This window comes from Melozone crissalis, unplaced genomic scaffold (assembly GCF_028551555.1).
Source record: "Melozone crissalis strain CALT ecotype California unplaced genomic scaffold, PUWL_Pcris_2 ptg000045l_1, whole genome shotgun sequence".
Taxonomy (NCBI): domain Eukaryota; kingdom Metazoa; phylum Chordata; class Aves; order Passeriformes; family Passerellidae; genus Melozone; species Melozone crissalis.
This window is the reverse complement of record NW_026535823.1, coordinates 26,534,940-26,560,691: the sequence shown is the minus strand read 5'-3', so window position 1 is coordinate 26,560,691 and position 25,752 is coordinate 26,534,940. Positions and strand designations below refer to the sequence as shown.

The 25,752-nt window shown below is 41.0% G+C and overlaps 1 protein-coding gene across 3 annotated transcripts in view; it reads left to right on the top strand.

Moving 5' to 3' along the window:
• Positions 1 to 9,526: 9,526 nt before the first annotated feature.
• LOC128943327 (BEN domain-containing protein 5-like) overlaps positions 9,527 to 25,752 on the top strand; it is an 877,269-nt gene continuing 861,043 nt past the window's right edge. For 2 of the 3 annotated variants that reach the window (XM_054286226.1, XM_054286225.1), the window contains exon 1: positions 9,958 to 9,998. In XM_054286226.1, coding sequence (XP_054142201.1) covers positions 9,968 to 9,998 — 31 coding nt within the window. In that variant the 5' untranslated portion in view covers positions 9,958 to 9,967. Of the gene's footprint in view, positions 9,568 to 9,957; positions 9,999 to 25,752 lie in introns of those variants that run through there. The other variant, XM_054286227.1, reaches the window with a different exon arrangement.

Genomic DNA, 25,752 nt, shown 5'->3' with positions numbered 1-25,752 from the left:
ATGGTCAATGATATGGGTTCCTAGAGGAACTGTTATGGGCCACATGGCTCAAAATCAAGAGAATTTGTTTGCTGAAACCAAAGGGCATGAGGGTGCCTAGAGCTTGGTGGTGCTGGTCACATAAGACACCACCAGACAGGGTTGGATATCCATCAGGCTGGTTTTGCCACTGCCACTTCCCTCACAAACACTGAACAGCAATTAAGTGTCAATATCTATAAAAAACTGGCTATGTTACTTAGAGACAAAGTATTCTCTGACCTCTGGAGCATGTCATTACAAAAAGAAGGGCATAATTGACTTTTTGGATATGCAATTATTTGTTCTCACAGTTGTCCCATAACAGCACGGATTATAAACCTTACATCTCAGTCAGGCAGGCAAAACTCAGTTACCTTAGCCCTGCTGTTTAATTAGTGTTTGCAACTGGACATAGTTTATATCCCAATAAATGTTGCCTGAGTGAAGACTTCCCCTTAACCAATTATACCAGATGCTTTTCTGTGCAGGTTCTAATTAAATAGCATCTATTCTTATGCTTCCTTTAGTCGTGCCTATTGTGTGGATCTCTGTCAGAGTGCCATGCCACATTGGGACATTTTACCCACATTTCTGTCACTTTCAGGTTCACAGGCTGGCTGCAGCTGCTCCCCTTAAAAGCTCTTGCTTTCTATATAGGAGGAAGGTCCTGATGGGCAAGGTGGATACTTCGGAATCCAAATCAATTTCTTGTGCTATAGTAGAATCCTTAAGTGATTGCTGAGTCACACATGACCCCATCAGGAGGGTGTAACTTCAGGTGGCTGATGGGGTCACTGCTCTAGTGTCCAATCCTGCAGACTCCAGCACAGAATTTTAAGCAAAGCTGGAATTTACTTGGAAGCCCTCCTCTACAGAAATTGTCCAGGTGCAGATGCTGTGCCTGGCTTGTGAGCAGCTCTGCCCCTCATTACAATCGTGGCACAGTTTCAGGAATGGTCAAGATCAGCTATCCTGGACAGTGCTGTGCCCTCTCCTTAATCAGACTCTCAGTATTGAGCTTCCCTTCTCCTGTATAATGGAACATTATTTTCTGGCAGGTTAGATTTTAAGAGCTTTTCTATTCTAGGTCCTTTTTCTAAGAGCTGATTCCTAAGTTGCTACCACTTTTATGTGTGCTCAAAATATGAAAAGGAAATCAGCTTCCTTTCTCTGGTACAGCAGCCGCCCTCCTAAGTGAGTCAATGAGCTCCCAAATGTAGTATTTCAATGCCACGTGGAAAAGTATGGAGTGAGAGATGTATTAGTGGGAACACTGTCTCACTGCCAATCCTTATGGGTCAGAGGATTACAAAATACTGTAGCCCATCTGTGCTTCACCAAATATCTTCATTTAGAAGATAAACATGGTAATGTAACCACATTTTTTACTGTGTACTTCCTTCATCCAAACTTCAAGTGATTCTAATTTCATCCTAATGCCTTAATTTTTAAATTGTCCTTGATTTCAAGATGGATTAGCTCGTAATTACATTAAATTATTTCTGCAGATTCTGATCAGATACATATATACCCATTCATTTCCTTAAGATCTTAATTTGAAGAATTTTTTATCATCTATAGGGTCAGGTTGCAGTGAGGAGCAGAAATTTTGCAGGCTGGAAGGGTCACTGAATGCAGAAAATATTATGGATACAAACCTTGAAAAGTTCATGTGAGTTTTTCTACAGACTCTAGGTTCAAGGCTGGGGACAGATAATTGGGTGTGATTATGTCTCACTGGATATTCACTTCTCAGCACTGCTATTATAATAAGGGAAACAATTTTGGTAATCATGATGTTCAGGAATATCAGGAATTTTGTGTTACTTGGATGAAATAGAGAGATTAAAGAAAAGATGCTGTGTGTTTCATGTGTTTCTCCAAACACATAAAATAGTGATTTTAAAATGTTACTGTGGATGTGGCCTTGGGGTACTGATTCTCTAGCACCACTAAAGCCAGGTCTGCCTATCTCACCACAGTCAGGCTGGAGTTTCTGTGGGGAGCACTAGTCCCTGGCCATCTTGTGGACCATCATCAGAAATTACATCTTCCTTAGGGGCATAATGATCTTTTTCTCTTGAGTTCTCATTATTTTGCCATAGCAGGTGGTATTTAGGAGTAGATTCACTGAACAACTCCTGTTTTTGTATTCTTGAGGGAATGTTGTTGGCCTAGGTCGGTCCTGTATTTTGCTTTACTCTGTACCCTGGATTCCACAGAGAATGGGTCTAACATGTTCTTATCCCTTTCCTGAGCTGATGGAGTGCTGCTGTGGGCTTGAGTTTTCCTTACTGTACTATTGTTAAAGGCAAATGTTGATAATATTTTGCACTGCAAGGACTTGTTTTGGTGGCACTGAAGGGCTTGTGGAGTAACTGGGAGTGCAGCAATGCTCCAGTGAAGGTGAAAGGTGAACCAGGACCTCAAGGGCTGAAAGTCTCGAACCCTCACAACAACTTAGCAACCAAAGGCAATCAGCCTGCAGCCCCTGAGTTCATTTCTTGGATTCCTAAAAGGAATAAACCCATCATTGTTCATCTGTGTGGCTGACATTGGCACAGATCTCCTCCACTCCTATCTGAGTACTTGTAAGACTTGTATATGATAGGAGCAAAAGAGAGTTCCTTGCCACTTAGTGTGAGAAAAAAATGCTAGGGAAGACAAGTGCATACTAGGGTGAGCCAACTGTTTACCATGATCTGCTAACAAATGTGAAAACTAAAAATGGCCTTTCTGCACTGGGATTTTATCGTGTATTAGTTGCCATGTGTTAGTGAACATAAGCTTATTGCAGTCTCAAGTAAATTCCTGCCATTTCAGTTTACCTCCTCTCTCCCAGCTGCTACATGTAGTGATTGTCTCTCAGATTTGCTGCTCCTTTTTCTGTGACACTGGAACCTTGAGAAACCATGAATTTATTTTATAAGTATGGAATTTAACATGGTTCTTAAATTCATTAATAATTCTTCTTTTCTCTAAAGAATTCAATTTCAGTTGAGGGCCAAATAATCAGTTTCAAGACAGCAAACAATTGTTAATCCAAAATTAAGTTCTCATTGTACCTCTCTCATTTTTCCAGATGTTTATTGGTTACATTAAAAGAACTTTACCACAGGAGATACTGAAAAGGATTAAAAGACAGCAGAGAACTGTAAAGTTTATAGATGATTAAAATGCAATGCATAAAATGTGTCTGTAAATATAGACACAGGACTGAGTCTGGACAATGTCCATAATAATATTGAAATATTAATGAAAAACTAATACTTGGATATTAAATATTCCCAGTAAGTATATTAAAACATCACACAAGCATATATTTTTGTTTCTAAGTATAGGTGTAGTAATCTTTGCCACTGGGACTGGACCAGGGTCCTGCAGACCCTTTGGAATCACCTGTCAAGTTACAGACTGTGTTTAGCAGCTCCACAATTAGAACCCCCTGGAAAGCGCCTTCCCCACTGAGGGCTACCAGGGAATTCCAGGGTTCCACTGTCGAAGAGTTCTTTGGGCTCCTCCTCTGAGTGGCACAGAATTCTAGCTTAGCATTATTCTTTGGGTTTGAAATCCTAAACCATCTTGATCCACATGCTCAAATCCCAGGAGAACTGACTTAGCCCTTCATCTTTCCCAGATAAAGTGCACTTTTATCACATACCTGTGTATACCTTTCTGATGGCAACTTAAAAATGAAGGTTATTTCCTGAAAAGAATTTCAAAGTCCCATTTTTGTAATAGCAAGGGTTTACTTGTGTGTGACGGTGTTCGCAGGGGTCTTAGGATGAGGGAAGAGACGAGGATCTGACTCCATGTTTCAGAAGGCTTGATTTATTATTTTGTGATATATATATTATTAAAACTATATATAAGAATAGAAGAAAGGATTTCATCAGAAGGCTGGCTAAGAATAGAAAAAGAAATAATGATAACAAAAGCTTGTGTCTCGGACACAGAGTCTGAGCCAGCTGAGCTGTGATTGGCCATTAATTACAAACTAACATGAGCCAATCAAAGATGCCCCTGCTGCATTCCACAGCAGCAGATAACCATTGTTTACATTTTGTTCCTGAGGCCTCTCATCTTCTCAGGAGAAAAAGTGCCAACGAAAAGGCTTTTTCATAAAATGTGTCTGTGACACTCGTGGCCTTGGGTAACATCTCTTTTTCCATTCTGCACCCAGGTGGCTGGCACTGACCTTCCTTCCCTTTCCTGGTCAGACCCAGGGCAGAAGTGCACGCTGGCAGCCAAGCCCTTGTCAGCCCTGCCTGGCTTAGAGGGACTGAAAGAGCAAGGATGTGCACCTGAGAGAGCTCTACACCTTGGTGATCCCTGGCTTTTACAAGCCCAGAGGTGCTTGTGGAAGAGTGGAAAAGCAAGGCACCATTCCATATCCTGGAGGCAGAGGTTGTTCACCTTCCCTACAGCAGTTTGCAGTCTGGGTTCCTTTGGGCCGACAGTGTCTCTGTGTAATTACACAATATTGATGCACATCTGTGGGAACAAACCGTTAGGAACAAACAGTTCAAAATATCTATAAAACATAGAATTAAAAAAAATATTTTCAGGTGTGAAATGAGATGATGCTTCGCCTGCATGGGCACAAATTGATCCAAATTTTGTGATGATAGTGTCACTGGTTTCATATCAGTTATCTCAGCATAACTTTTTGATTATTTCTGAAATCATGCACAGAATGAGGGGAGATTCAGTTTGACCTTTCCAGACTTGCTGCATTTTAATTTTTCCTATGCTTAGAAATAATACAGAAAAAAACCCAGCAGGTAATATTATTTTTGTATAAAGCTCTCTAATTATACTAGGCATGTTTAGAATACATTAAAGATACTGTCCTGACACAAAAAAATTTACAGTGTGCTTTTAGATATTACATAACTAATGAGAGCAATAAATGCTGGGAGAACGAATAGATCAAGGTTACAATAATAAGATTATAGGATTCCTCCACTATGTGTGCATAGTTTAAAATTCACTTCAATTTTGCTACCTCAATCTGGGCTTTGGTTTTCATTTTGGCTTTTTCTTTCTTTATCAGATTTAATTTTATCTCTGAATCCACCGGATCATAATAATCTGGCAAAAAACTCTGACCAGACTTTTGCTTTTCTTTCTTTTTAAAATTGGGTTGTGCTTGCTCTGCTTGCACAGCCACCATGGATGCCCTGTTTACATCAGAACCATTTCTATGGCCTTTTCTCTAACAGTAGTCACAGCTGAAATATACTTGAATGCCTGCATTACTTTATTCTACATGGGGAAAGGGATACAAAAAAAGAGTAATTATGTGATTTCTACACAATTACACCTGGATTCTTAAATCCCCACCTTGAAGACCCACAACATGCACCATGCATGTGGTGTGTGAAACAGATGCAAAACTCGTGCTAATGCTCCATCTTCTCCTTCTCATCCAGCCTTAACAGTCACTTACAAACGATTTGTGAAAAATCAATAATGCACCTTACTGGCTTTTTTGTAATGTATAAGAAAGGGCATTTTTTTGCCAATTTTTTAAACACTGAAAATATCAGGATTGTAAAATTGGATTTTTACTGATTTTCTTTGGGGTTTCGACAGACATGTATTGACAGCAGCCACCTCTAGCTGAATCAGAAGTATTGAATGTATAATACAAATCATTCAATCTTCAACATATTTGAATTATCCTCATGTTAAAAAAAATGTGATCAGGAATCTTGTTTCCTTTCAAGTCTTTGCTCTTATGTTATTATTCTTTCTTATATTCTTTAATCACCACAGCCTTGCAGGCTGCAAACGAAAGATAAACAAACAATGGAATATCTAATGTTTCAAATACAAGCACAGATAAAAAAAGTAAAGCATACTCCTCTATTCCTTATAGATTAAAAATAAGTAGAAAAATGGCACAAATCTGTATTTAGAAAAATAATGTATTTCTCAATATTTGCAGTGAAGGGAGTTGTCAGTCACATCAATTTTTATGTAAATTTACCTAAGCTGATGAATCATAACTGAAATATTGTCTAATCTTCCTGATTTTGGCCAGCATTTCCATTTCCATTTCCATTGCCTCAGTTTAGTTTTGCTTGCTTATATAACGAGTTTTAAGGGCCCATCCCAGGACCCACAGTGAGCAGAGTGGAAAGAGGGGCTGTTCCAGGCACTGCCAGTCCCACACAAGCAGTGGCTGCCCAGCACATCAGACCAGTCCCCACGACAGACACTGAGCTTGGCACACAGCTGACAATTCATTATCATTCCTTCGGTAGACATCACAGCAGAGGAGATTTTTAGGGAGGGATTTGAAGGAGGAAAATTAAGTGAGTGGGAGTGCGAAGCAGCAGCGAGGGAAAGCATGAAGGTGCTGGTTTGAAAATGTAACAAGTAGAGAGTTATTACTGAATGAAATGTGTGGGGGGAAGCCGTTGGTTTCTCCATAGGCTATTAAAAGATGGTGGGGTGGGAATAAGCTGCAAAGAGCCACAGAAGTGAGGCAGCTTCTGCTTGCCAAGATGCAGAAGGGGGAGGAGGGACGTGCTGGAACAAGGAATTGGGCTGAAGCAGCAAATGTGAGGATAACCAGGGCACCAGTGTCTTGCAACAGTGTTCTGTTAGTATTTGTTGTTTTGTAATGTCCAAATGCAGACTGTTAGGGCCAAAGGCCTCTTTGTACTAATGAAAACCCCAAAATGTCCTCAGGTGCTCTAAAAATGCACAAATAAAAACAAGAAACTGCTCCTCCTGAAAACCATTTCCCTCATTCTTCAGCCCTGATTCGAATTACACCATCCAGTTATCTTTCTATTTCCAAAAGAACTTTCTATATGAACTTTCCAGTCCTCTCTTGTCAAATTATCTTACTGTTTTTGGAAAGATTGCATATCATCTATATTTAACACCACTTCAGCTTGGTGAGGTGACTATAACATAGCATTAAACTCAGACTAAAAAAATGAGTGTGGCATTTCTAGGTTTTTCAAGTGTGTTAACTCAGAAGAGATAATTTGAATGGCGAAAGTGCTTTTCCCCAAATGTCTCTGGTTTCAATAGAATTTCTTGCAGGTATTTCAGTTGAGTTAATCGGCTGGCAATTAGATGCAAAAGGCCTTTGGATTAGTATTTGTGGTCACCATAGAAGCCAGTCAGAGAGAAATGTGAATAAAGAGGTCACCCGAAGAACAGATATGGAAAGCCTCTCCACAGGCACTTAATTCTTAGAAATTTACAGATGAAAAATGCTATATGGGTAATAATAGATAGAAATGAAATATGGATGAGGGGACACTAAAGCTGGAATAGCAAGTAGAACAAAGGGAATAAGGGGATGTGGGGACATGGTAAGAAACCAGACTAGAGCTGCAAACTTGGACAGAACTGTTTAAGACCTAAAAATAGGGAAAAAAAATCTCAAATAAAGGAATGAAGAGATCAGGACTATGAGAAATTATTTGAAGGATAGTTGGGGTGGGACATGGCTATCAGGGAACATAAAAGAAAGAAGAGAAAGATCAGAGTATATGTGGCATATTCTGAAGAGGGAAGTCCCAGGATCATTCACCCAGCAATAGACAAGGAAGAGCAGAAGGCCTGGGTGATTTGCTGGCCTGGAGCAAGGCTGTAAGGAAAAGAATGTGTCTGTGGGGGTGTGTGCACTTAGTGTAGCTCACTGTCAGCAGCGAGACAAATCCACCTTTTTAGTATGCAAGTGACCACCTATAGTTTAGAAAGACTGCAGAGGGGAACGTCTAGAAAATATTTTTGCAGAGCTTGGATCTAGATGACCTTCAACATTCTTCTGTGCCAGGGTGTATCTTCCAAGCCCATCACAAAGCCCCCTTGGTACACCACTTCAGACAGGTATTTCATCATGGAACAGGAATGTGGCTGAAGAAATGTTCAATTTGCTTATATAATACTAAAGTAAGATACTGAGAGAGAAGAGGAATAGATAAAGGAAAGAGGCCTAAGTGCCACTGAAAAATAAAGGAAATGAAACCACAAAAATAAATGCTGCAAAAATAACCAGAGAACTATGAACTGAAAGAAGAATGAACAAGGCTGCAAAAAGGAGCAAGCTTTCTCTTTTTCAGGGAGAAAGCTAGCAAGTGACCCACAGAAAAATCTAAGTATGTAGAAGCTGTAGGTATTATCCACCTGAGTGTTGTTAAGAGGAGCTGAATTGGAGCAGAAAAGGCATATACTAGGTAGGAAGACAAAGAGGTAAAGTAACGTTTAAATAACAGAACTTAGATGGAGAAAGATACAACTTTACATGCCTTAATTTTTAATCTTGGATTGTTTCCCTGACTAGTCACTAGGAAGTGGTTACATTAATTTACTAAGGTCTAAGGAAGCAAACACCTGAGTGTGTGCATAACCATAAACACAGTCCTGCCTGTTTCCACTGCTCGTGTACTCCCTGTTCCATAGTTTTAAGAGCCGCCTGGTTCGGGGTGCATCCAGCCGCACATCTACCTGGGTATGCACATAAACACGAGTCTTGATGCTTGTGCTTGTAACCCTGCGCTCCTCCCGCGGTCAGCCTCGCTTCCCAGAGGCTGTAGCTGTCTGCGTGGAGGATGCACAATGCAGCTTGCGCCTCAGCATTAGTGAGACACGCATGATCACACCCGGGCTGCCGGGTCCCCCGGGACTCACACACATAATTAGCCCCTGTACACCGGAGCCTTCATGGCCGTGTTCGCCACATGGTGAGTGTCACCCAGCGGGCCCGCGAACACGCGCACGCAGGAGCCCTCCCGTCCCCAGCACTGCATTTGCCATATGGTCAGCCTCACCTGCTGGGGCTGGGGCAACGAGACAGACGGGCAACACTCACGCGCATAATGAAGCTCCCCACTGGGCTGCCTTAAGAAATTAAAAAATAAAATAAAATAAAAGTTGACATAACTGCCACTTGACCAGACTCACCTGCTGAGTTTTGGGGCAGGGTAGGGCAGTCACGCACACATGCATTGGCCATCTCTGACGGGATGGGGCTGGAATCGGAGCCGGAGGGAAGCGCTCGCCTCCCCTGGGCTGACAGAGACCCCGAACGGACACAGGCCGCCGGCCCCTCTGCCCCTCGCTGCCCTGAGCTGTGTGGAGGGGCACATGTAACACCAGGACATCGGACAATAGGAAAATTTCTTCACAGACAGGGTGATTAGATGTGGGAATAGACCACACAGGGAGGTGATGGAGTCGCCGTCCCTGAAGGTGTTAAGGAAGGACTGGACATGGCACTTGGTGCCATGGTCTAGGTGACCAACACTAGTGGTGTTGGATGTTAGATTGGAAATGATGATCTCAGAGGTCTTTTCCAACCTAACCAATATTCTGTGATAACGAGCCTCTCCTCCTCAGCGCCCTATGCACACCTCGGGCCCACACCGACTCCCACGGGCAGGCAGGAACCCCGGGAGGAGCTCCGCTACCGGCACAGCTCCATCCTCCGGGGCTCAGTGACGGCAACTGCCGAAGTGGCGGGCAGCCACCAGGGAGCAGAAAACGAGCCCTCCTTTCCTTGTCCGAGCAGCGGCGGTAAACTGCGGCCGCGGGAGGCGGGGCGGGGCGGGCGCGGCCGTGCGGGAGGGAGCCGTGCTGCGTGAGGGGCGGGCGGCCGGTGGTGCTCCCCTCATGCCCCGCCCGCCACCACCGCGGCGGCCGCCGGGCTGGGCGAGGATGGAAGCGGACGCTGCTTCCCGCGCGGGCTGTTCCTGGGCAGGCGCTCCCGGGAAAGGCTCTCTCCGGGCAGGATGAGCCCAGGCAGCCGCTCGCAGGGAAGGCTGTCCTCGGGCAGGCTGTCCCCGGGGAGGGCCGTCAGGCCTGCCGCCATGACGGGGGGGGGGGGGGTGGCGCGGGGCTCCCCCATGGCGCTGACGCGCGTTGCCATGGCGACGGCCGGGCGGCGTTGGGGGGGGGTGGCGGGATGACAACAAATATGGCGGAGAGGAGCAGGACGGCAGAGACGGGTCAGTGCCAGCCGCAGGCGCCTGGGCGGGGGGAGAGGGGGAGCCCCCCTTCTCCAGGGGCTTCTGGCGGTACAGGGGGCCCGGCTCGCAGCGGAGTGCGGAGACGGAGCCCTTCTCCTGGGGGAGACGGGGGGGAGCACTTCTGGCCGAGGGCACTGAGGTGGTGAAGGGACCGCGGCAGGAGCTGTGACGAAGGGCAAAGCCCCTTCCCTTGGGGGATGAGGAGAGTCTTCCCAGGGACAAGGTGGTCGTGGGGAAAGCTCCTTCAGGCAGGTAGAGAGGGAAGAGCCCGCCTCGCTCCAGGCCTGCCTGAGCGGGACTGACCCGCTGTGGCGTGGAAGGTGTGAGGGCCACAGGCCGGCTCACCCGGCCGGCGCTGCGGGGCCGAGGAGGAGGCTGGTGGTGGGGCAGCCTGCACCCTGCCCCATCCTCCTGCACCCTGCTCCATCCTCCCGCACCCTGCCCCATCCCCGTCCTCCCGCACCCTGCCCCATCCTCCTGCACCCTGCTCCATCCTCCCGCACCGTGCACCCTGCTCCATCCTCCCGCACCCTGCCCCATCCCCATCCTCCCGCACCCTGCCCCGTCCTCCCGCGCAGGGGCAAAGGTGGCGGTGGCGAAGAGCAGAGCAGACCGGCGGTGCAGAGGAGCTCCTCTTACACAAGGAACGGCCGCCTGCATGAATTAGCATGAGAAAATAATACATGAAGACACAGGTCTGGGACTGAAACTGCAGCACAAGGCTGGTAGCTTGCGGGTTGACCTGCAGGTGCTGCTTGACCTGTCTGGGAGGTGTAAAGTACCCGGAGGCTGCAGAGGGACAGCGAGCAGCACACCTGACAGCTCCCATCCCTTACACTGTTACTGGAGATTTCATTAAGGAAGGTGCCAAATGTTATTCTTCCTATTCAGGATGTATTAAAGTGGCTTTAACTGTCTATGTGAGATAAGTTTGTCTGTGAAACTGAAGCTTTGTGTCTCCTCATAAATGATAAGGACCCTCTAGGTACAGGGGTCTTTCCTGTTGTAACAAAACACAGTTAAGGTCTTTTCCAGACCATGTGAAAACAAAAGCCCTCAAAATATATTATGAAAATCAGAGATACTAACATTTGGAAGATGGAACAAAGATGACAGTATTCCTGAATATTTAATCTCCCACAGTACCATACATAAATTATCTGGGTTCCTGAACCAGGAGTTCATTTTCCCAGCCTGCTGTGTTAGCTGCTGCACCTCCACTTTTCAGCCTCAGAAGTGGCTTCAAATAAATATGCATTACCCATAGAACTGATCTTGGATTTTTAGTCCATTTAAGGTGAAAAAAAGGGATAAGTATATCAAATGCTGTTGTGTTCTGGGAAATGAAACTACAGAGTCTGCATCTAAATGGATTGTCCATATGAGTTCAGCCGTGCTGTTTATGAACCCATGGAAAAACACTGTGAAGTTTTTTGTGTGTTGAACTTTTCCATGGATCAGGTGATTATTTTCATCCTCTGCACTCTGCAGTACTGCTAACACAGGTGATCAGCTCTGCCTGAGCTGTGCATTGGGAAACAGATCTCTGGTGGCCATTGGACTTTGTCAGCTCTCCTGCCTACCCCCTGTGCCCTTGCCAGTAACTTCAACATGGAATGTAAATTTCATACTACTTCCAGATTAACTTACATTGTGTTCTCTGCTGTATTGCTTATGATGTACAGCATCACAGTATTTGTTTTTTCATTTCAGCCTTGCCCAGAACTTTTCCCCCTTCTGACCACTGCAGCTGACTAACCGATGATTTTCTCACAAATGTTGTGTTCCAGCTTGTGCTGAATTCATGTCCTGGTCCTTGTCTGCTTGAGTTATACAGTGCTTGTCTGGCCACTTTGCAAGTTTAATTTGCAGGTCCTTCTGTTTTGGAGAAGCCAGATAAGGAATTAAAAATGCATATAACCACAAAGATAGGGAAAAGACCCAAAACCCTCAGAGAAAAGGAAGCAAGCTTGTTATCTTGGCCCACTTTTAAGAAAGGTCGTGGAAAATAGACTGTGAGAAAAAAAGGTGGGATGTTTTGGATTTTTTCTGACTGTCAGCTGACACTAAGTTGACAGGCAGGTTCTTTCCATGGCAAATCCCTCAAAGAATTGCTTTTTTCCTCCCCTTTACTGCAGGGTGATGCTGACAGTGTTGTTGAGCACATAACTGGGGAATGTTCCTGCTGCATCCTCACTGCTTAGTGTATCTTCATCACATGTGAGATCTTGAGCAGTCTTTAGGAGAGACAGGAGTGTAGCTCTGGAACCTGCATTTTGCACAAATGCAAGGAAAATAAAGCCATTACAGAAGGACTGAACATTGTTCCAACGAAATAAATCAATTTAGCCAGTATGAGTATGTTATACTTGCTGGATGGTTTTTGTTTTGTTTTGTTTTAGTTTTTTTTTTAATTTTTTTTTAACAGCAACATTATGTTTTTCGTCAAGGATCAGAAAACACAAGTAATAACTCATCATCTCATCTTCTCATCTTGAAATACTGATATCTGCAATTTTTGCATAAGGAAACTGTGTTACAGAGAAATGGATGGTAACTTATTCATGGTTTATAGCAGCACAGATTGCTGTGATGGACCATTCTTTACTGATTTAGTTCAGAACCCAGGTTTGACAAGAGTTGATGTCAGAAAAAATACAGTGTGCACTTGGAGATAAGGGATTATAAAAATTAGGTTTCTTCCTAAAGGTTATCTGGCAGAGAATTATGCACATCTAGGATGCTTATGACCCCTCTAAACTAGATTTGAAAATACATTGTGTCAAGACATTTTGTAAATTAATTATACTTTATGGAAAATGCATATTTTTATAAAGCAAGAATTTTTTGTTTTAGTTTTATTAGTATCTCTTCCTGTTATAGGGAAGTAAATATCTTAATCTGTTTTATACTGGTAATTATTTGTACTTTTTCCCTATATACAAACATTTTCATATTCCATTCCTTTTCCCTGCAGAAGACTTTTGTTTTTGCAAATTTTTAACCTTTTTTATTTTTTTTTATTTGGGAAGGGGGATTAGGACACACAGAATTGGACAAAGCATTTCAGGAGAGGGATTTCCATCAGCTTTTAGTCCACTGTTATGCCCAGCATTGTTCTCTACATCATGGTTTCAGTGTAATTTCAAGTAAAATTGAGACTTAATATGGAAGGTAGATAATCTCACACCTGTCTAGTACAGAGTTCATATTCTGCTGCTATCCTCACTGGACTGGGCAGACATCTGCTCTAATCCATTAAAATAGTTTCTGTATTCTGATGTTTGGTTAGAGTGCTGCAAATCAGCTCACTTTACTCTGAATTAATCATTTTACCATTGCAGTTGGCTCCTTAGTCCTACCTGCTGTCTTGAAAGTGTTTAAATCAGCTTTTTGCAGCAAACTCTGAATTTGTGTGCCTCCTGTTTGGTTTTCCAGGCTGAAACCTTCATGTCTCAGACTGGGAATCCAACTTAAAAGCAACGTAAATCTTCACAAATGAAGTTTGCAGGAGGATGAAAAGAACTGAGTGCAGTTAGTTACTCTCAGGAGCTTCTTGGTTTGATTTCCAGTTGTTCTGCTCAGCTGACCTTGCTGTCATAAACCTCTGGAAGATACAGGATACAGGAAAAGAACCAGTTTAGTTAAGTTTCATCAAAACTAGATGAATGATATTTTTCCAGTTCTGTAGCAAAGAGGACATTTTAGCTTCTCTAAGGAAGGTTTAGAGTAGGTCAAAGTGAGTACAGAGTGCCTGTATTTGCTAAAGTTTTTGACCCATGAACCAGATGAAAGTGTTTTCCAATTTAGAATTTCACTAGTTATCTCATTCTCCCCAGGTTTCTGTTCAAGGCATCTGTATTACCTTCAGAGGACTTGCATCTGGAGGCCTGAATGATCAGAGGGTGCAGGTTATCTCTGAGTTCTGTAATAGTTTTCTATCTGAGGCAACTGCATATTAGCCTGGATTGACAGTTCTAATATGTGTTATTCCACAATTGCTAGTCATTTTGTGGATATTAGTATTTCTGGTGTTTCATTGTGTCATCATCACTGAAATCATAGTGAAAGCAAGGAAAGGCATGTACTCACAGTACTGGACAGGATATAAATAAATGTCTTTAGGCCAAAAATCCTGGTTATCAGAATAAACAGGCTTCCCAGCTGAACGTGGAGTTTTTAATGTTTATTTACATGTCACAGTCGGTACCTTGCAGAGTGGTGTTGAGTCACATTTCATGTTAAGAATGGTTGGAATTTTCAAAGCGTTCACAGCAGTGCTGTGACCTGGCTTCAGGGAGGAAATCTGCAAACCTCTGTTGAATGCTCAAGCCCCACCCAAAGTTTGTGTAGTAATTAGTGTTCCTAAAACAATTGGTGTTCAGCTCATTATTTTAGAGATCTGCATGTGAAGGGGCCAATAGAACAGCTGTGTAAATGCTGCAGTGCTTTGTAATTGATTTCAGTAGGATTGTGCTGAGCTGGATTGCTTTGCACATAGCTTTTCATTATTCTTTCAAAAAAGAGTAGTTATTCTTTTAAAAATATTTAATCACATGTGGTATGACAACATTCTAATATCAGACACATAACTGCTTTCTTTTCAATGGCCTTAATTATTAAATAAAAAAGCCAAACTAAATAAGAAAATAATTTATTTGTCTTTAAATATAGGCTTTTTTGATAACTAATTCACTAGCTTTATCATGGGGAAATTTAAAATAGGAGAGATCAGCTAATTACTTTAACAATGGTACTTAATCTTGGTCATTAAAATAACACTGTACATCAGCAGTACTTCTGATTCTCCAGGTAAACTTAATTTCTTCACTTGAATTACCTTTTCCTAAATAATTTCTGAATTTTAAAGTGTATACAAACAACAGAGCTTATTTTGTAATGTACACAACTAACCTGTGAGCATTGCAGAATTCCAGTGTTTGGGTAAAGACACTGCAGCCTTCGTGCTGGAAGGGATCTGCCCACTGTGTCCTCCTATCAACACCAGGAGGCTTCAAACGTCACTGGAACACTGTGTGGGGACTGGGCCCAGCCTTGCAGATGTTCACACAGCAGAAAGAGTTGTTTGCAGTTGTTTATAAAATGCTGCAGGATAGATTTGTAAACAAATCTAAAATGGGTTTTGTTCAGTAAAGACATTTGCCAGAACTTACTGATTGCATTGGTACATTTCAGCCAGAGCAGTTGGAAATCCAGAGGACATTAGAGAAAGGTTTCTTAGTAAATCTGAGGCCCTTTGTAAGAATATTAACTATTTCAGTTTTAACTGTATAAGGTGAAATATTCATTGAAATTCTGTACAGAAATTAACTCTAGTAGCTGCAGAAAGGTATTCTAGTGATCATTAGACTCTGTTGCCAGTAGGCTGCTATTCAGGTAATTTCCAATGTTTTTCAGTTATCCAGTGGAAAAAAAACCCCACTAGAAAAATTCATTGAAGAGGACCTGCTAATGTATATTTGGTACTTAAAGCTTTGATCATATTTTTGTTACATAATTTGCCATATAAGGAGACCTGAGAAATACTAATGAAGGCTTTATACAGCCAGAAGATATAATTTCAGAAATAGAAAGAAACAGGAATGTGTGGGGTGTTCCAGTTGCCATTTTTGAATGGTTTACCATTTCCTAGCCATATTTCATACATTTTTTCTTTGACGAATAATCAAAGCTTTGAAAAGTTACTTACCTCAAGCCTCCCAACATTTTTTCTTTCAGTGAAGTTCAAAGCACCCTATTAATTACTAGCACTTGTGAGAGGAGGCTTTTGAATTTGTAAAAAGTAAAATGAGACACATTGAGAATTTTAATAGGTTTTATACTGAAATTTGTTTCTTTAGTGTGGCCGTCATTGCTTTTAGGAGGCTAAAGTCTCATGCAAAAGACCAGATCAACCTCAGAATGCATTTATGTGGCCTACATAGCTTTTCTGTTTTTGGAAGTGGAGCTCTATAGATTCAATGCTGAATAAAATAGGTTTTTGCAGTCATGTCCCTGTGTTACAACGGAACCAGCTTGATCTCCACATGGGGCCACTACCAGGACTGGGACACTGAGATGTGCAGCACCAGCCCACCCTCCAGGTGGGACACCTCGCACAGTAGCTGTCAGCTGCCACAGGAGGGATGAACAACTTGTCTACGCTGGGAAATTTTCCTTCCTCTTCCTCTTTCCTCCATGGACAGAAGGAAATGGCTGAATAGTCGTCATTACCTGTTTTTAAGTTTTAAATGAAGATGTCTGATAACTTGGTGACAGAAAGCAGCAGCCCTTGGATAAAGGAGGTGCTGGAGGACACGGAGGGTTTGTGCAGCTGTTTCCTGCTGATGTCACTGAGATGCAGCCGTGCTGCTTTGCTCACAGCAGTGCTGCTGATGCACAGCAGCTCCAGCACAGCCACCTGGGTGTGTGCATTGGGCTCCATCACTCTTGTTTCTGGAGGATTGATTGCGCTGCCCTTTTCTAGAACTACAGATGGAAATCTGTAGAAACCAGCTTAGATTTCTCAAGTGATGCCCAAAGGTAGTTGGCAGAGCCTTGATGCAGAATTGCCATGTTTAGATTGTACTGTACCTGAGATCATGTGTTCTTCTGGGCTCAAGCTGTGTCTGCCATTAATCTATAATAGAGGGAAACCAATTTACAATTAATTGAAGTTGGTTATGGGTACACATCAATGTATCCCATATCCCAGCTTCCTTGGCACATTGTCCCCACAACCAATTTTCTTGACTTTGCCACAGAGGCCAAGGCTGCCATTTAAGAAGTTCTGTATTTGTAAACTTTGGATTTTTACATAAGTTTCTTGAAATAATTTTACTATTTGTATGTTGAAATGGTTTGGAAAACTGCTCTACCAAAATAGTAATGACTTCCATTTCATTTTGTCGCGGACTCTCAAACTCGGAATGTGAACTTCAGTATTAAATCTAGAGCTCTCATCCTGCAAATGTTTGGCAATGAATTTGATGTATTTGTGCATAGTAAATGCTTTTCGTGACTGGTTCTATTTTAGGATAAGTTATGTATAAACGTTAGAGACTAAAACTTCTATGTTTTGATACATATATTTTCTAATATCCATATGTATCCCTATTCTCTCAGAATGGTAAACTAGCTGATTTCATAGTTGCATTATGTCAAAAATCGAGCATAGAAAAGGGAATGGAGGAAAAAGTAGTTGTCTTAAATTATTATTATTAGATTAATAAGCTCTCTAATGATTCCATTTAAATACTAATTCACAGAGCTGTTTACTTAGCAATGGATCTCACAATCATGAGTGAAAACTAGCAAAATTTTCTTTTACATTTTGTTTCATAAGCACCTTGAAAAATGTGTTGAATTTCAATCTCCACTAAAGCAAGTGGAACATCAGTTGCCGTGAATCACCAGAGCAGAGCAGCAGGAATCCATCGCAAAGGGAGCCCGTTTGGATTCATTGCAGCTCTGCTGATGTGTTTTCATTTGCAATAAGCAGCAGAGGCACTTTGCCATTACAGACAACTTCAGTGCTGGGAAGCCTGGCAAGTGACTATCAGGTTTTCATACATATAAAATGCAGATGAGGTGGTATGGTGCGTTTGATTAATGAAAAATTCCTCAAATAACCTATACAAATCCAAAAGCAGCAGCATTATTTCATGGGAGCTGTCCATGTGAAATAAGATTGTGAGATAAACTTGGCTCTGTACTACTTACCTACACCCAAAGCCTGTGGTGCTCCAGAACAGCAGATGTTTTGTAACTAGGCACAATACCACTATATCTGCTGGTTATTTTATTTCTGAGCAGTACAAATAAAGAGTAATTTGATCTCAGAGCTTTCTCTGTGTAAGCCTTCTTGAAGGTGGAATTTTTGGCCTGTGTTCTGAATATTTGACATATTTTGTATGCATTTCATATTCCCATAAATATTGTATCAACTTAGTATTTGCTTAGTTAAAAAAACCTGCTGAATATGCTGTATTAGTTAGTAGTGTTCTCTGTAGTTTTATTCCTGTTATGTTGCTGATGCAAGACAGTTAATAGATCGTTTGTTTTTGCTGACATTTTTTATGTTAGAAAACAGGAATTCTGAAAGAATATTTAAATTTTTTTTGCTATACAGTGCTTTGTGAATAAAATAAAACTGCAATGATCTAATTGTTTGGAATGAAATACTAGATTATGTTTTTAAATAAAGGGAATGTGAGTGGGCAATGCTTGGATCAAAGAAATTCTGGATAGTTTAAAATACTACTTTTTGGGATGGAGTTTTGGAAAGTAGGGAGAAATGCTGTTCTAAACAAAGAAGTGAAAGGAGTTGTTTCAATGATTAATTATAACTATGGCAGTAATTAATAGTGGAATTGATTTCAGCAACCTGGGGAAACAAATTATTTCAGAAGTAGTACTAAAATCCCCAAATTATTTTAAATATGCAATAGTGAAGAAGAGTGTAACCCAAAAGTGAAGAAACTGTGGCTGAAGCTATTGCTGGCTTAAGTTAACTGGCAGAAGACATCCCTACATCCCTAAACAACAGGTGAATAGGAAGCAAGAGCCGAGGGAAACAGCGGTTTACCCAAAGAAGAGTAAAGGAATGGTGTGTAATAACCAGGATGGAAATTGTCCATGCTCTGAGGTTGCCCAAGTTTCATTTACCACTCTCAGGATGGAAGCCCAAGCAGCTGCAGTGACCACCTTTGTTCCAGTCACTTGGGAAATACAGGGTCTTGAACAGAGAGATGGTGCTGTGCAAAGCTGCTGATGTGTTTCCCCACAGGATTTTCTGCCTGCCCTGGAGCCCTCATGGAAGGCTCAGTTTCCCATGGATAAAGATTCAGTACCACCATAATGATGTTAGTGGTTGAGTCAAAAATTGAATTGAGGTCTCCTGAACACTTGAATTAGTGATAATCAAATAGTTTTAAAAAAATTTGGATGTACATCTGCAAGAAATTTACAGTAGTTGCACTTTAGGTATGAAAAAATTTAAATAGCTGTTAATAGTTGGTTTGGTGTAGTGCCACAGCTGACCTGTGTTGAGGCTCACCAGGCTGATTGCTTGTGAAGAATAGCTGAGAATGAGATAAAAGCCCTATCCAAATTAGAAAGCACAGCTGTATTCCCTCAGTGCTAACCCTGGAATAATGTCCATGATCCAGCTTGCTAGCTCAGCATCACAGCCATGCTGTCTGCCTTTGGCCTTCCTGGGATTCAGCAAATAACCTCATGCTTCCACACTTTGGCATAGGCATCTATTTAAACATAAATTTGGAAAGTTCCTGTCCAATCAGCAGATACAGTAAGCCATGAAAAGTGATAGGAATTTGGCATGAGCAGGCTAATTTTCATAAACACAAAAAGTGCTGTTTATATGTTCCATACTTGACCTTGCTGATATTCTTGAAAGACTTCCATAGTACTTCATACTTGGTATTTTAATGAGATGTCTTTTGTGGACAAACATTTTGAATGTGATAGTCAGGGCTGAGGAGTCTGAAAACTAGGACAAGAAATAAAGCCTTGGCCTTTTGCAAAAGCTGAAATTTACCTACTTCTCTGTTATATCAAAAATATTTATTACCTATTGAGTCTTTTTCAGTTTCCCAGCTGAGAATCAGCTGGTCCCCAAGCAAGGAGACACACAGAGTTGTTAACTTGGAGAGATTAAACTTTGTTAGTAACTAAAGGCTATATAATCTTGGGTCAGGGTCACTCCATTGGTTGCTACATCTAAGATGCTTTATTTACATTTAGCTTGGCTCAATGTGAGTTATCTTTAGTTTAGAAATTTATTTTCTCATGACTTCTTCCAGTTATGCTGTCAAGTTTAAGCAAGATAATGTGCTTTTGTTGAATCAGTGCCTCACACCCAGAGCACCTGAAACATGGGTATGTACGTATTATCCAGGAGTATATATGGATTTATACACAGTATATATCCATGAATGTCTCCCTTTCCTTCCACTATTTTTATGCTCCATCACATATAACACAAACCTGGGTATATAAAAGCTGATTTGTTTCAGTATTAAATAGCATGGGAAATATTTGCAGCATTTTAGGATGGCACCAGCAAATACTAGTGAGTAACTTCAACCACTACCATCTTTTTTTTTCAGTTTTGTGAGTAATATCAGGTTTTGGCCTTACCTGAAATTTCCTCCACTACAATTCCAAACCCTGCAATTGCCTGCCTGCTTGACTCAGTATTTTTTGCAGGTCACACGCCCTCCTTGTCTTTGGGAAATCAGTTGCATACAAATTTCAGAAATATATGGGATGCTATGGAAGAGTTTCCCTTCTTGAAGTTCTGTGGTACCACACAAGGGGTTGGCTTTAACTCTTCAGTTCTTTTCCTGCCTCAGAACCCCTAGACACAGATTTTCCCCTGGAATGGTAGGAACATTCCCAAATTTTTTTTTCTTGACCCAGAACTTGAATTCTTGTGTATTCTTTGCTGGTGTTTCAGCATCTCCTCTCATTCACATGCAGAGCTAATTCTCTGAGCCATCCCTTATTTCCCAGAAAGGGTGGATTTGCTGATACTTTTTTGTGGATGCAACTCTGAGGACTAGTTCAACTCAATAGCTATTATCTTCTCTTTTTTCTGCTAGCTGGTGTTGCATATTATGTACTATAATTTTGTTTACTGTTTATATGTTTTATGCTTTTGTTTGATGTGGTTTTTTTACTTAAGTATTGCTACTATAGCAACTGTTGAATCATGTGATACCTTTGATGTTATCAAGATACCAAATACTTGTTAAAAATAAATCTATATATAATGAAATTCACTGATCCTTGTAATGTTTTTGAATAAACATCTTTTCAGTTTATGTATTTAATACAACTGTATTTTCATTCTTTTTTTTTTTTCATTCGTGGTAGAATTTTAGTCTAGAGCTTATAAATGCATTAAAAAGAGTAATGGATTTTTTTCTTTTGCTTGCTGAGTTCAAAGCATTATATGCTTTTTAAAATTTTCAGTAGAAAAATCTGTTCATGCCTTCTTGGACACTTTGGATTTCACTGAAGTGATAAAAAAAATTTCATTGCCATTTGTCTCTAACAGAAAGGTATATCCTTGGGGATAGCCCACACTGAGATAATAAATGAGTAGTCTTGAAGTAAAGCTTTTAGGCTGAAGATTGGAAATAAATATCACATATGAAATAAGTGCAACTCCACACAAGCTGACTTTTCTTCTTTTTCTATAAACTCATAAGACAATGCCAGCCCCTGGGAGTGAGGAGTCATTGGGCAGAGCAGTGTCTGCCAAATATCTCCTCATTGGATTTTGGATAGCAGCTATAATTGACCTTGGATTGATAGTTGTATCTCTACCTGGATCTGGTCTTTTTGAAAGGACCAAATAGTGGAGATTTCTCATCACCTTTTCACACTTGACCAGCCTAGTGGTCAGTGCTTTGTTTTGGGCTAAGCACCTCGTGTACCTTCTTGTCCCTGCTTCCCCTGGGATTTCTGCTCAGTGTGTTGCAGGCAAAGTTCTCTTTGTGGTGCCACTGAGCATAGGCACCCCACATGTCACCTTCTTTAGTGATCATTTTGCTTTACGTATTTGTACATAAGAACGAGATTTTCCACCCTGAGCTTTGCCTCAGACACCAATTCCACACCTTCTGCTAGAGTAAAGGAGTTTGGGTCTATGCAGCTAAAGAGGCATGAGCTATTTAGATCTACTTAAGCTTCTAACCCAAGATAAAAATTAATGGTGGGTTAGTTAAGGAGTTGTGTTAGGAGAGTTGAAAGGTAATATCTGGGAAGCCTCTGAAGAAAGAGTAACTTGTACAATAAATTAAAGACCCAAACCATTAATTTTGTTTCCTTCCAATGATGTGACCAACCACAAGCTCTTTCAAGCACCTGGCAGTAAGATGGCAGTTTATTTCTACTACTTTCAGTACCTGTGAATCTGTACAAATCTCAGAATTTGCCTAATAATCTCTGCTAAACTATAGTTCATCTTTACTTTGCTTGTTTTCTTGAATATGAATATCATCTCACAGTTTGGAGACAGACTTGACAAGCAGTCTGTTGGTCAAACCGTAGGAGGAAAGTAATTGAAGAGACAATTGCTGCAAAGCTGCTTTATCTCAAATTTGGTTTTTAAATGACAACACAATGTTACCATTTTTTAGAGCTAGACCAAGCTATATGACAATTCTTTCTTGTGGTAACCAATGTTTTCCTTGCTGGACTTTTGAAATAGGTAATGGTGACAGAATGGGCTCAGTACCCCAATGTGAGGCAGCAGGTGTGGCTGCTGTCATGCTGGATATTGTCTCAAACCCTGGAATTTGTAGTCTAAATACATTTTTTCCCCTTTCTTTTTAGATCACAGTGCCTGTGATTTAAGTACATTTCAGATTGACAGCACTCTGCAGTATGTTTAGATTCTCCGGGTCATGCCCAAGCCTTGCTTTGGGGTACATGGCTGTGAAGATCAAAATGACAGTTGTGTTTTCTTCTTTTTCTTAGCATTTTTAAGTCAATGGAGCTGGAATTCCAAGTTCCTGACTGCTGCTGCCCATAGGATTTTTAGAATGGCTGCAGACCATTCTGAATTCATAGCAGAGATAGCTTGTCTTCCTGAATATCAGTGTTTCTGAAGCCTAGGGACAATGATATAAAAGCTTTTATTAAAAAAAAAAAGTCAAAGAATAAGAGAACATAATCAGCTGTTGAGACTATAGACTTGTACTAAATACTATAATTTGAAAGAATTTTGCTAAAATGACATTGTTTTCAGGTTTGTGGAGCAGACACTGTTATTGGCATAACTCCTTTAGTGCTGCTTAGCCAAAGCGTGAGTTGAGCAGTATTCATCTGGAGACTTGAATGTTTTGGAGCTAATAGGAGTTGCTGTTGGTCATCTGAATTAGTTTTTTTCATTTCAAACTGTACTAAGAGTTCAGATTCACTTCTTTGTGTGGATTTCTATTAATAGTACTGCTCAAGGCTGATGGAGCTTATCTAGGATACCTGGAAACTTTTCCTGGCCCCTGGATGATAGGGATTTGATGACATTTGTAATTAAAGAAAGACTTCCACAAAGTTTCCTTGCAGTTGTTGTAGGTTTTTGTGTTACCTCACCTTTCTAATTGGCTGTCATTGTTAGGCAGTGTGATTAGAAGAAAGATGCAGGTTTTCCAGGCAAACTCTTGCTATATTTTTCCATGTCTGTTTTAATGTAGCTGTGCTCTCCTGCCTAATGTAGCATGAGGGTAGCTGCTGGCTGCTTGCTCCCTGGGTTTTCATGTTTGGCACTTTTGTAAGCTGGGCTTGTTGTTTACCCAATCCAGAGTCCCTGTTACTTTCTAAAGAGGTACCTACCTCTGAAAACTACAGTGTTTAAAGAAAATGTACTTAAATTTGCATGATGTTTATCGTAGCAAATACTGATTTCATCTTTTCCTAAATGAAAAAAAAAAGAAGTTGGCTTTACCCTTTGAATTTAAGAAGGGCAAAGAAACTCTGGAAATTTCCAAACTCTCCCTCCCACGAATCCCAGTCTCCTGGAACTGATTCTATTCATTTTCACTAGTTTGATGTGAAATATATCCACAATGACAATAGTGATGAATGCAGATACCAGAAGACTCTGCCCAGGTTTTATTTTAAAGCCTTATATACTTACAGAGATTTCAGGCACCCACAGATTTTATACCTGATAGAAAATTACCATTAAAGTTTAATACTGCAGTAAAAGTAAATCCTAGGGATTTGCTGGAGCCTCCTGGAGTTTAAGCTATAAAGAATTAGAATAAAATAGCTATGTGTCTTACAACCCATAAGAAAAATAATTGACAAAATAAGAACTACATTCTGAGACAATTTCTTTGCTCGGTTTTGCCTTTGCTTGTCTTATCTAACCTTTTTTTCAAAGGAGAATCTGGTCTCCTTAAGTGGAATGTGCAGGATGTACTTCAGTTAATTCTCTTCTTTCCCTTTCAGTTTGTTTCAGATTGAAGAGCTGTTTCCCTTCCCCACAAGGTTCTGTCATACATCTTTGCCTCCAGGCAGGAAATCTGCTGAGGGCTCCCCAGTTGTGAGGGCAGGATCTCAGGATTGGCCAGAGGAGCCCAGGGTAGCTGTTCTCTCCATCTGAGGGTGGTGGTGTGTTCCCAGCCCTGCTCTCTGCCTCTGCTGAGCACACAGGCGTGAAGCCATGGTTTATCATGGACTCACACAGGCTCCTTGTCAGGCACTGCTCTGGCCTTTTCTTTATCACCCAAGGAGAACATGCCAGAAGGGACGTGGTGCTGTTGTGCTGCTGAATAATGTGAAGTTCAAAGACAGCAGTTTTGCATGTTTAGAGATTAAAGATAATATAACTCAAAATATAGCAACAGTGCGTTCTGAATATTGTAATTACTGTGGAATAAAGAACATGCTAGGAGAGTAATATTGTTAAGTGACTATGAGTTGCAGGCTATTTGATGATTTTATTCTCATTCCTGGAGGGCTACATTAGGTCAGGAGGAGCAGATGGAAACTTTTTGCTGGGACACAGTTACTTGACAGCTTCCTTCTGCATTGTGTAAAGTCTCCATTGGCAGATTTTCTAAATTGCCAGGGAGATGTAACTCTCTCTTTCTGCCTGCTTTTCCTCTGCTGTCTTATGAATGTAATCCTTTCTAGTTTCTTCAGCTTTTTCCCAGTTATCTTCTAAAATTTCTAAGAGGTCTGTTACTTTTAGCTGAGACTCAAAAGGAGCATTTACCAAAAGGAGTCCAGTCTTCAAACAGCTCTACTCAGGTGATGCCCTGCCTCCCATTCTTTCAGCTCAGGCACTCATGGTGATTTGCAGGTTTTACACTAATTTTGTATCTTAATTCCACAATGTTTGATTGCAAATGACCAACTTGACTAATTTTAACTGCAAGAGGGATGTATTGATCCAACTCAGGTGAAACGGAGGAAGGGTTTTCCTCTGGCTGCTGCTCTGCACTACAGCTCGCTCAATGCAGAGGGGTGAATTTTATCAAGGGACAGGATCACAGCCATGCAGATTCACAGATGCCCCATCCAGGCCTCAGTTTGTCTCTGCTGTTCTCAGGCTTTAAGCAAATTGTGTCAGCATGCTGGTAAAAAACATCCAGTTAAAATATCCTAAGTATCAATTGTACACTTAAAGAAAACAATTTAAATGCCACAGATTGCTGTCTGTTGGTAATTATTCAGTCTAAAACAAATAACCCAGAGGTTACAAATAATAATTTTGCTAAATAAATACTATAATGCATTATTAAATATCTAGAATTCTAGATTATGATAAAGTAAGAAAAGGTCTAAATTCTGTTTGTTCTGTTGTAGTGCTTCCCAAAGAGAGTAAGTTCCAAATTTCTTCCTGGGGAAGAGTGGGGATTCATATGCCAGATGTTGACCTGGACTTGCATATTTTTCAATGTGGGATTTATGTACCTGTGAAAATATGAGTATATGATAGAAAGCCTGACAAACCCTTTAACTATGGTGTCACTAATACATTGATATAATTTGTTACCTCAGCTAAGGTGTTTTGCCTCAAGAGGTGGAATACTTTTATGTATGGAAAGGTCACTTTTAATTAATAAGCTGTTTTTCTCATTCAGGGACAATATGAATTGCTTGTAACATTTGTGTGAAATAGTTTTCAATATAAAAATAAAACAAATTGAGCTTTATGTCACATTTATCATCCCCCATAACCCATTTAAAT